Source organism: Martes martes (genome assembly GCF_963455335.1).
Source record: "Martes martes genome assembly, chromosome: 12".
Classification (NCBI taxonomy): Eukaryota; Metazoa; Chordata; class Mammalia; order Carnivora; family Mustelidae; genus Martes; species Martes martes.
The window spans coordinates 85946789-85959115 of NC_137900.1; the positions used below are offsets into that span (position 1 = coordinate 85946789).

The window sequence follows — 12327 nt, forward strand, 5'->3', positions numbered from 1 at the left end:
TTTTAATGTCTATATTTTAAAGTATATATGCAGGAAATGAAGTTAATTTGAGAAACTCTGAGCCTATTTCCCCATCCATAGAAGGACCATAAATATCACCAACAACCAGCCTTGCAGAGTTGGTTCCGAGATTAAAAAAAAAAGGCTACAAAGCACCTTGCCCGTGATAGGCACTGGGGAAATGTTAAACTCTCTTCCCTACAAAGAAAACACAAATTTCTCATTATAATATAACTTTTCTGAGGGCAATGGTAGTAGCTCTTTTATGCAGCTGGTGACCAGCCTGGAATGAGCATCTTGAACACACTGCTTATCTCATTTCTTTCACAAGGCAAGAGAAGCGAGGAAGGTTTGCAAGCCCCGCCCAAACTGTACCTGCAATATAGCGAATTTCAGGTAAGCACATCATGAGGTCAGGAAAGCGGTTCGGCTGATGGGTATATTTATATTCAGTGAAATCCTGGCAAATGTACCAGTACCGCTTGTTCAACTGTTCCAGCTGTGAGGCACTGGTCAGACCCCTGATATCTGTGGAAAAACAAAAACAAGAACAAAAACCACACAGGAAAAGGAGGGGCTTTCTACTGTGGAAGAAACATGAGCTCCTTGAATATGTGCATCTTTTGATTAAAAGCTATTCAACATTGTCACAACAGGAGATCTCTTTCTCTTTCTGTCACGGAGAAACAAAACTCTGGATAAGGGAAGAGAAATCAGATAAAGAAGGAAAAAAATTATGAAGGACAGTCACTAGACTGAGACACTTGAGCGCTGGGCGGCACCTTTCTCAGCTTCCTACACAGCTCCCAACACAGGGCTCGACACTGAACAGGCACCAGTGGATGTTGAACAACTGACTGAGTAATCTCCCTTTCACAATGTATCCGTCAAAATATCTTAAACTGGCCCTTTGCTGGAGCCAATCAAAAAGTCTGCTGATAGCTGCACAAAGTCACACATGGTCTCCTGTGTGCATCTCCTCATACTATCCAACCTGGGTGGTCACTCCAGCTTTTCTCTATATAGATCTCTCTCTCTCTCATTCATTTATATATAAATGCATATGTGTATATTTATATATAATGTATATGTATGTGTGTATATATAATGTCTATGCACATACCAACTCCTTTTTATACACAGAATATAAATATAACTTATCTATATAATTTATACGTAAAATAGGACATAAATATTCTCTATACAAATCTTACCCAGCCTTTGAGGCCCAGCTCAGATCTCTCCTCCAAGTAGCTGTTGCTGATCTCCCCCAATATGAGGCTCAAGTAATGTGTCAGGTCCCATTAGAGTGTGTACATCTTTTTTTTTTTTTAAGATTTTATTTATTTATTTGACAGAGATCACAGGTAGGCAGAGAGACAGGCAGGCAGAGAGAGAGGAGGAAGCAGGCTCCCCGCTGAGCAGAGAGCCCGATGTGGGGCTCGATCCCAGGACTCTGAGATCATGACCGGAGCCAAAGGCAGAGGGTTTAACCCACTGAGCCATAGGCACCCCTAGAGTGTGTACATTTTTTTTTTTTTTAAGATTTATTTTAACAGAGAGAGAGATTACAAGCAGGCAGAGAGGCAGGCAGAGAGAGAGGGGGAAGCAGACTCTCCGCTGAGCAGAGAGCCCGACATGGGGCTCGATCCCGGGACCCTGAGACCATGAGACCATGACCTGAACTGAAGGCAGAGGCTTAACCCACTGAGCCACCCAGGCACCCCTAGAGTGTGTACATCTTGAAGCCAGGGACCTGTGATCTATTTTACTTAATGTCTTTAATGGTCAACACAGTGCCTGGTCTAAGGGAGGCACATGGAACAGCAGATAAATGAAGATGAATGAACAGCAAAGCAGCAGCTGGAAGAAGGAGTAAGCCAGAGGAGGGGTTCAGACTCTGGACTAGGAAACTGAATATAGTAACAGAGCAATTTCAATGCCACGGGAAGCAAAACAGCCCTGTTCCACTGTGAGAACAGAGCAGTCATATGCTACTTTGGAAAAGAGAGAATATAAATTCTCCTTCATGCTCCAGTTACGAGCAGCTACCAAGCACCACTTTGTAGGTAATGCCCCACATAAACTGCACCCAGCAGTCTTCTAATTAAAAGCCATCCTTGAGGGGTGCCTGGGTGACTCAGTTGTCAAGTAGCTGCCTTCAGCTCAGGTCCTGATCCCGGGGTCCTGGAATCGAGCCCCGCATCAGACTCCCTGCTTGGTGGGAAGCCTGCTTCTCTCTCTCCCACTCTCCCTGCTTGTGTTCCCTCTCTCGCTCTGTCAAATAAATAAAAAATCTTAAAAAAAAAAAAAAAAAAAGCCATGCTTGATCCACGTTGTGGATCCACGTTGTTTTGCAACCCCCCCCCCAACTCTGCCCTGAAGAGGCCGTCAGAACCACTGCCAGCCTGTCACACACGTCTTATCTCCAACAGTTTCATCAGTCACCCTGCTCTTCTTCAGCCACTGGTAAACTTGGTACATATTTTAAATGACGCATGTACTGTCCTTGGTGTCTGTGTTTAAATGCATTAAAACTGACTAAACAAAGCAAATCCTCTTCCTTCCTCTATGAGTTATAGAGACTGTGGCATTTAGGTTTGAAGAAAAAAATCCAAAGCATGCCCTGCGCTATAGAGGGGCAGGATGAGGAAAGCATAGGCCTTCTAGGATTGGTACCCACATGGTGTGACAGATTGTGTGTGACAGTCCTAAGGGTAAAAGGGTGGGAGGTGGTGTGTGAAACATGCGGGAAAATGCTCTCTGGCAAAATAAATAAATAAACAAACAAAATCCCCTTTTCTAACCTCCAGCTACTTACCTTGATTTAAGAAGTTAATTGCCTTCATGCAAGCATACTCCTCATTGCTGACCTTTAGCTGATGGAACTTGTGATACAGGTAGATGAGCCGCTCGATCACCTCCATCCCTTCATCACTAAATCTGGGGAACAGACAGAGGTATGAGTGGGCTTTGATGCCAGTGGGGGTTAAGGAAGGGAACAAAGAGGTCTCCTACAGCTCCTTAAGGCATCTAAGATAGAGAAGAGTCTGAGCTTGGGGGAAATGGAATCCAGAATCATTATGAAGGACAGGTAGATCCATGGTTTGTCTAGAGGCAAGGCAGCTCAGACAAGCCGCTGTTCCTAAGGTCAGGTGGGGTCAGTCAAACCTAAGTTCACATCCAGCTCCAACATTCAAAAGCTGTAAGACCTTGGGAAAATCATTTGACCTCTCTAAACTTTGAGATTCTCTTTTGTAAAATAATAATGCTTGCCTGCTTGCGGGTAACAAGGGCCAAAGGCAGTCTGAAATGTAAATGTGGAAAAATACAACACTATCAAGATTCTGCTATCGCTGAGATGTAGCCTCCAGGTTCAATGGCAGCTGCCATGGTGATTCTACCTGAGCCTTTGCCATGGTGAAGAAAAAGCTGATGATTGTATTTTTTAGGTTCACGGCTTCCAGCAGGGCTGAGGTTACACACAATGAAAAATTTTACTGGCATCCCTCACTTTAGCTAGGGAGGAAGGGAAACATTACCTGAGCCTCCATGCCCTGCCAGTCTCCGTGCTAGGCACTTATGTGCACTTTCTCATTGAGTTTTCTCAGCTCCATGGGCTATGTGAGATTATCAGCACCACTGTATAGATGAGAAACTGAAGTTCAAAGCGCAGAGGGGACTGGTCCACAAGCACACAGCTAGCTGGTGGCAGAGCTAGAACTTGGAACCTAGGCTAACCTCCCAAGCCCTTGATTCTTCCAGTATCCGAGGGCAGCATCACACTGTAGCAGATAAGACTCTGTGCAGACCATGCTCCTTTCTTTGGATTAGAAGCAAGTTCCTTAGAGAAAGACCAAGTTTTAGAAAAAGGAGTCCCAGGTTAGGGGACTAATACTCTGGGTCACAGTGGGGGCATATCTTATACCAGAGGTGGAGATACCACCAAACCAAGCATCAAAAGGCTTAATGGGGAAGCAAGAGTTTATAATAGCTGGGATCAGGGTCAGTCTCTGCCCTTCTAGGAGTGGACTAAGGGGAGTTCCAGATAGGCCTCAGATACAGCTCAGTGAAGGAGAAAAGATGCCCAGCACTGGGACTATGTGCTGGGGACATACTCAGACCTGAGTACTGCAGCCCTATGCTGGGCAAGAAGTCCCTATGTGGGTAGGGTCCTGAACGGCTGTCTGGGCTCTACTGCCTTCTGTGTTGACTCTGAAGGCTTTGCAAAGGCTTGAACTCTGGGCAAGCAGCACATCTCCTCTCCCTGGGGGGAAAGCCTGGCTCCGATCTGGGCCAGAAACGTCTGCACTTCTCAAGCAGCAGAGGGAGCTATAGGAGAGCTACCCGCAATCTAGAGCCTGACCCCTTCACCTCAACGTCCCATCACAACCCGTGGCTTCTGTCCTCCATCCGCTGATTTGAACAATGAGGGCTGATTCCATTTCTCTCTATGCCTGGCCCAATGGCTCTTACAACTTTGTTAATACTTCCCCAAACTGGCCGATAGACAAATTGATACTGAATAACTACTATACTAACCTTATCTATCATTCTATCCTTTGTTGAGTGTTTGCTACTTGCCAGTTAACTTTGTTAAATATTCTACACTTATTATTTCACTGGATACTCCCAATAAATCTACAAAATTGGTATTACAGCCCTCTCTGTGCACATGTGGAAACAAAGCTCAGACAGGTTATTTACTGGGTCCCTGGGCCTCTCCTGCATTCTCACATTTTACCTCCCTGACAACCTGGGGGCTAAGTAAGATCACCTGCTCGTTAGGGATGAGGAAACAAAAGAAGAGCATCCTGCCTACCCCAAAGCTGCACAGCAAGTAAGTGGCGGTGGGGTGGGGCCAAAGTTTAAACCCAAGTTTTCTAACTCCAAGCCTTTCGCCTTCTTAGCACTACACTGTCCACTCCCTGTCTTGTCCTTAACTGGTAACTGAGAAAGGCTGCCTCATGCCACCACAGGGGACCTCAGGAGCTCTGGGTTCCTGCAGCTACCGAGCCCTGGGCCCGGCTCAGTCAGGCGTGGGCTCTGCTGCAGTGCCTCCACGGTGCTGAGCCATGTGGGAGGCAGCGGGCCTGGGAGTGCAGAGCGTGCCCCATCACAGGACTCTGATCACTATTTCTGCTCTTGAGAGGGAAAAGGTCTCTACTGTGAATTCCCTCTAGTAGCTGGCTGAAGAGCTGGAGTGGGGAGGAAATGTGGTAGGGCGTCAAAAAGGAGGACACAGGCAGAGCGGCAATGCCAGCATCTGTCTGTGGCCGAGCAGTGTAGCAAACAAAGATAACGTTCTTGGCCTTAATCAGCAACCGCTCGGCCCAAGTGCTCCCTCTGGCACCACAGAACCCGCAGGTGTGTGGTTATCAGCCAGACCCCCGGCCAGCAGCGCTGAACTTACTGCCGGCTGAGTCCTGATGTGAGCCACACAAAGGAGCTCCCGAGTGCCCCTCATGAGCTTCTGTCCCAAATCTGCCCTTTCTCTTGGGGACAGCATGTACCTTCTTTTCCACGTTTCCTAGGACAGGCAACTATCATGGACCCCTGGCAGTGGTGGGGGGGCTGGCAGCCAGCCCAGTAGCCCCCACTCAGTCTCCACAGCCCAACTGCAAAGCTTTCCTCCACACCCCGCATCCCACCCCTTGATAAACAAATCGTTCTCTGTTTCATGGGCCTGCTTTCTCCTGCAGCCGTGCCTCCTCCACATCTGCCCACTCCACAGTTCTAACGCCCCTGTATTCCCTGTCTGCAAATTATCAGCATTTAAAGCCAGAGAGTTGGACAAACACACCCATTCTTCTTCGAGGTTCCCATTACACAAGCATGCTGGGACAAAGAAAACATTCCCGCCAAGATCCCCCAAACCACTGGACCATTCAGTCAGCAATTGAAGCTGACACCATGTAAGTTATGTCCCATTAAGGGGGCTGAGAGGTCCAGTTGTCTCTTTTTCATTCAGCTAAGTGCACGTACCCCTAGAAGCAGTCATAGCTTTACAGGAATTGTCACCTCAGCACCCATGTAAACACTCCGAGACTGAAAGTAAGATTGTTAAGTCTAGGACACACTGCAGGAAGTTGAACTTTTTAGAAGGCGAAATTATTTAGTAGAGGGTACTGGTAAGGATTCTGGACTTTGGAGTACAATAGATCTAGGTGATAATCTCAACTTCATCTCTTTCTAGGTTTGTACCCTTGAGTTTTTTCACCTCTCTGAACCTCATGCTCCTTATCTGTGGAACAAGGGGAACATTATTGCAGTTGCTTGGGGTGGTGGTAAGGACTAAACAATGTTTGTAAAGCACTTAAGATGGAATTTGGCACAATGAACAGTCCATACTTGTTAGCTATTATCATTATTAATGGCATCATCACCATCACTCCTGTTATCACAACAAAAAGAAGAGATTGTTTCTTGAACCTTACAGCTAGGGTGTGAGCAGGGAAGCTGGGAGGCAACTTTCCAGAGATCTGACAGAAATGGAGCTACTGCTCACGAGACAGAAGTGCCCATTAAAGCCCATCTAGTGCAAGGCATCTTCTCTTGAGAGTGAAGGAGTCTTGATTAGGGCCAGGAGCAGTCACTGACTGGTGCTACAATCTGCTTTAAATCAAATTTGCCCAGCTCACTGTCTGATAACAGCCTGATTAAGGAAAATGGGTACCATAAATTTGATTCAATATTTGAGAAGAGAAAAGGAGGTGGTCATGTATCATCAGGGAAAAGCCTTTTCATGACAGCAGGAACTCACTGGCACTCAGGAGTCGTGAAAAAGTAAAGGCATTTGGGGGGAGTAGGAGTAACGCAGGAGCAGGCAAGGTAGAAAAGAGATATGGCCAATTACAGACGCCACACCCTCAGTTTCCAGCAGAGTAAGCAATGCTTTACTCTGATGTACCTGATTCCAGAGGTTCTCATACTTCCTTTGCCTCTGACCTCCTGGGCTCTCAGGCTCAACAAACTCCAAACTAGACTCAGAGTGGCGCATCTCTTGGCCTGTTCTTCTCAGGCTCCATTATCTTGGCTAAGAGAATTCGCACTCACCTGCCTGGCAGCATCCCCAACCCCAACTTCTGCCTCCCTGAAGTCCCACTGACTATACCTCCTTGTTATCTCTTAACTCTGTGCAGCCCTCTCTATTCCCACAGTCATTGCTGCCTCGTCCAGGCCATTTTCTCTTCTACCTGGGTTATGGAAAAACCTCCTACCCAACCATCATCCTCTAGTGATGTCCGTGCCAGTCCATCTTGAGCTTTGCAGCCACAGGGATCTTTTCAAAATGACACCTGACCATGTAACTGCTCCACATAAAAGCATCTTATGACTTAATAGCATTTACATAATAGAATCCAAATTCTTTTGGTAGGCATTTAATAAATCTTCTTTTTAAAGATTTATTTATTTTCTCGAGGGAGAGAGTGCACGTGTGTGTGTGTGGGCACGGGGCAGGGGGAGGAGACAAGCAGGCTCTCTGCTGAGTGGGAAGCCCAATCCCAGGACCCTGAGACCATGACTGAGCCAAAATCAAGAGTCAGACACTTAACCAACTGAGCCACCCACGCTAGCATTTGAACACCTTCATGATCTGCTTTTTTTTTTTTTTAAACCTTTTTCTCCAGTCATTTCTCCCTTCATTTCTCTCAGACAAATTCTCTCTATACCCTAATCCACAGGATTGCTTTTGATTCCCTGCATAAACCAACCATCCAGGATCTCTAACTTCTAGAACTTTATCTTCTGCCTTCTTCCTATTCTCTATAATCTACCTAGAAATACCCACTTCAAGATGCAGCTCAAATGTCTTATCCTCTGGCAAGCATTACTTGATTAGGCAAGAGAGGTACTTACTTCCTTGGCTGTGCTTGCACAGTCCCCCATATGCCCCTCGATCTCCACCAGTATCCCCCTGGATTACAGATTGTTATCTGTCTCTGTTTGTCTCCCAGTCCCCCAAGCCGAGAATAGTGGCTCTCACCTCAGAGTCAGAAACAATGTCTGCACCATCTCAACCCCAACACCCCTCATTTTGACACACACGACAGGGTCCTAGGTACATGGGCATGGAATCAGAACGAAGGTATTGAAGTTTAACTCCTATTTTCCACGGATGGATTCCATAAGCTTCTTGCACGGAGTAGTAAGTCCCGACAATAAATCTATTTCTTATCCTCAGAACTAAAACATGTTCTAGAATCAGCATTTTCAACAGAACTTTCTGAGATGATGGAAATGTTCTATATCTGCACTGTCTGGTACAGTACTCACTAAGCACGTGTGGCTAGTGAACATGTAGAATGTGGCTAGTGCAAATGAGGACTGAATTTTTAATTTTATGAAATTTTAATTAACTTAAATTGAGAAAGTCACCTGAGGCTCCCAGGTAGTATATTGGACAGTGCAGTTCTACATTCTCCTTGGTAAGGAGCCTTCCTAGAAATAAATGTTCCCTCACTAATTTACTAGCCTCTGCCTTGCTCTTGGGACTTAAGGGACTGGACAGAGTAGGATGGGGTGCTTTATGAAGCTCAAAGCCACAAAGAGCCCTGCATGGCCAATGATACCTTCCCTACCTGCAGAGGGCCTGGAAAAACCCATCATTCTATAGGAACTAGAGCTCATAGGCTGACTTTCTAGACAGCCCCAGGCTGCACTGGTGGATTCTAAGCAAATTTCAGGTGAATAAAAAGGACAGAGTCAACGGGCCAGCTCTGCAAACCCTAGCAATATTAAAGTCTGCTGACTACAATTCAAACATTCAGTTGGCCCAGAATTAAGGACCAGCAGATAGGAATTTGATGGAAATAATGAATTAGAGGCTCAAAAGAGGGGGTTCGGTCATCTGCAAAATCGGATAGCTCTGTTTACAGGACAAAGTGTCACATGGGTTCAAAACTCTGTCATTTACAGATTATCCTGAAAACAGTAAGCATCACTGAAAAGGAAATATTAGAAAACCAGGGCAGAGTGTCAGCACCCAGACTCCTCTCTCCCTCAGTTGTGCAAAGGGCCCTGACGGTCTTGGAACTTTACTTTCAGCCTCAGGCTAACACTTAGCCTGTCTTTATTCCATGGCATTTGGGTGACAGAGGAAAGGCACTTTGGTCCTGCATAGAGAAGTATGGGGGCTAGTACCCCATCTCCTCCACTTTTCACTGATGGGGGTATCTCTTCACCCCTCTTTCTTGGTGTTCTGGAATCTCATGACTTCCATTTTTAAAAACTGTTCAGTAAAGGTGAATTATTGAAATGTCTATTTAAATGCGATTTAAGCTTTATTTTTCACATGATAAATTAATAAGCCAGAAAAGTTGTATCAACAGATCACTTGTCCTGATTTTGGGGACTCACCGTGTGCTCTAGGACTTCAAAGTGAGAAAGTAAAAGCTCTGTGCTAGACAGGGAGATTAGGATCCTGCCCAGATAGGATGAGAAGTTATGCCAGAAAACATTGAAGAGAGTGGCTCGGTCTCTTAGTCCCACTGCATCTCAGATGCAGTTAAAGAGCCTAAACTTTGACATTAGGGAGGCATAGGTTCAAATTCCGGCTCTGGGTTCAAAGGGCAGGTCAACTGAACTTCAGTTTTTTTATCTGTAAAATAGGCAAAACTGCCTATAATGCTAGAGGTTGTGAGAAAAGAGTAAGACAGTAATATAAAATACCAAGCCCAGTGCCCGGCATATAGTAGGTAACATAGTGACTTCTACATCTTATTCTTGAATTGTAAACTATAGCTCAGAGCCCCTCACTTTATAGATGAAGTTTAGAGTTTAGGTTTTTGTTCTCCCCAGATATATTCTCTTACCTGAGTAATCCGGATGAGATAAAACAACAACAACAACAATAATAATAATAATAGTGTAGCGCTCTGCTAAGGCTTGCTGCACAGTATCATTTATTTTGCACAATTACCTTGTTGCAGAGGTACTGGTATTACCCCATTTTATAAATTCAGAAGGTAGGAATCAGAGACTTGACTATGGTTACAAAGCTAGTCAGTGGCAGAGTAAGGATTCAAAGCCAGGCCTGTCTGTGGCTTTAGTTCCTATCCTCTGGAATGTCACTCCAACCCCATCTTGCAGGGAGGACAGTGGTTTGGTCGCTTGGGACTTCCTCCCCAGCCAACAGCCCTTACCTGTGTAGTTCTTCATCAGAGGGTGAGTACTTGGCAGTGACATCAGCCAGCTCCCCAAAGATCTGTTTGCTATAAACGGTGAGGGAGGACAGCAGGATTAATTCCTGCCAGGTAGAGCTCAGGAGGCACGTGTAATCCTTGATTGAGAGCTCGCAGAAGAAAGGCAGTTTCTTGATCCAGGCAATCTGCCTAAAGAGTAGCTCATCGGCCAGGCGGCAAAGCAGGGCAAACAGCTCTGCCTGAGTCACAGCGTACCTGGGGGGGAGGGACAGTGGAAAATCACTTCCAGTGGCCAGAGAGGGAGGATGGGGGCACAGGAAAAGGGTACTCCTAAGGGTAAAAAGGGTCTCTGGCAGTGGGTTCCTTGCCCTCGATCATGGGTCTCCAGCTTCATTCAATTGAGTCTAATGATAAAGGGGCAAGACTGGGGCCAGCAGCAAGCTCAGGGCTTAAGAGGTGGATTTGGTGAGAAAAGGCTGAAGGGAAAGGAAGCTTGGAAATTTGTGCAATTATTAGGGAATATGACTTTTAATGTTAACATTTCAACATCCCACTAATGTTCCATGTGTTAGAGAAAATTCCATCACTCCTGCATTATTTTTGGCATCGAGAGCTCCAGTAGGGCGGATCTGGTGCCCACCCAACACAGGGACTGGCACAGAAATGCGCCCAAGGCCATAGGGCTGAAAGAGAAGAGAAAACACGTTTAGCTTTCCCTGCTCTCATTGCACCCCCTGGTGGAGAGACTTCAGAAACTAAAGTTGCTCAGCCCTTGTAAGCTACCCCTGCATGGAAGGAGCAGGGCATTTCTCATCTCTGGGCTGGATGAGACACGGTCCCAGTTTTCTTCTTCTCAAGGCCCCTGGCATGACTCGTCTCCACAACCCCACGCCCAGGTTTATAAAGATTTTGTGTGGCCTTCTTGTAAGCAGATCTTTGAATTTCCTCTTCTGATACTGGAGACTAGCTTGAGAAATCTCAGGATACGTCTTAGGAGGTCTAAGTTGATAACAAACAGCCTGTGCCTCAGGCCCAAAGAGTAATGAGTGCAGCAACTGATGGGCCTAGAGGCTGAGCGAGCATCTACTCAGGTAGAGCTGACAGAGGAACAAGAGTACTTCTTCCCCCCGCTCAGGTCTGTACACCGTGCACATGGCACCAGCGCACATGGTACATTGGCTGGGGATGCAGACAGTCCGCACACAGGTAGTGCCTTGAATGCCTTGTTCAGGAGCCTAGACTTGATGTATAATTATTCCCAGAATTACAGCTCATCTCTGGCTCAGAGCCAGAAAAGCAGTCAGGCCACCTCAGGGCCTGGCTTACCTAGGCCCAAGCAGAAACAAAAGTCCTTTAATCCCAATTCCCTAAGGATTAAGAAACAGCCCCAACTCTGAGAAAAGATGCTCAAGAGAAAAACAAGGGACTGTCAAAAATAAATATAGATTTGTCCTCTGAGGCGAGTCATTCCTCATTACCCCCCTGACTCATTTCAAAGCCTATGGTATTAGCAGCCAGAGATGAGGTGGGTGTGGGGTAGGGGTCATTGTGAAGTTGCAAGGGCTAAACGGGGTACTCACCCATCTTCAATCAACATGGGCGTGCCCAGTGGCTCCAGGTCCTCGGCTGACACCAGCTGGTGAATCAGACTGTACGACTGAGGATCCAGGCTGCGAGCTTGTGGGGGCAGGAGTGGCGAGTGGGCAGAATAGCTAAAAAGGTGCGGTATGTATTGATAGTGTGGAGGCACAGACATCCCCATGTACTGCTCCCTGAATGCCATGAATCCATTTAGTTCCATAGACCTACTGAAGAGAAAAGTCTCATGTCAAGCATGACCATGGCAGGTCTACTGTCTGCTCGAGGTGGCTAGGGCGTTTTTTAGCCATGCAGTCTGTCTTCATCAGGGACATAATTAATGGTTACATGCATGTCTCCCCCACTAGACAGGGACTCTTTGCAGGTGTGTGTATGTGTGACTTATCACTGGACACCCAGGACCTGGCAAAACAGGTACTGAATAAAGAGTGGTTGAATAAATTCTTTGTATAGGTGTCACGTTTAAAGAGATTTTAATGGATACTCACAAACTATGATCCACAAATGTGGGGGTATGTATTTTTTTTACTGCTAGGAAAACTAAGGCATAGACAGGCTAAGGGCCTTGCCAGGCCATAAGACA

At 46.2% G+C, this 12327-nt stretch overlaps 1 protein-coding gene across 2 annotated transcripts in view; it reads right to left on the reverse strand.

Annotated features, from left to right (window-relative positions):
- The window catches only part of NR6A1 (nuclear receptor subfamily 6 group A member 1), a 221230-nt gene that overhangs the window by 1735 nt on the left and 207168 nt on the right, over positions 1–12327 (reverse strand). For both annotated transcript variants that reach the window (XM_080820592.1, XM_080820593.1), the window contains 4 exons: positions 11726–11953; positions 10146–10400; positions 2822–2943; positions 376–528 (listed from right to left, as the gene is read on the reverse strand). In XM_080820592.1, coding sequence (XP_080676718.1) covers positions 376–528; positions 2822–2943; positions 10146–10400; positions 11726–11953 — 758 coding nt within the window. The remainder of the gene's footprint in view (positions 1–375; positions 529–2821; positions 2944–10145; positions 10401–11725; positions 11954–12327) is intronic.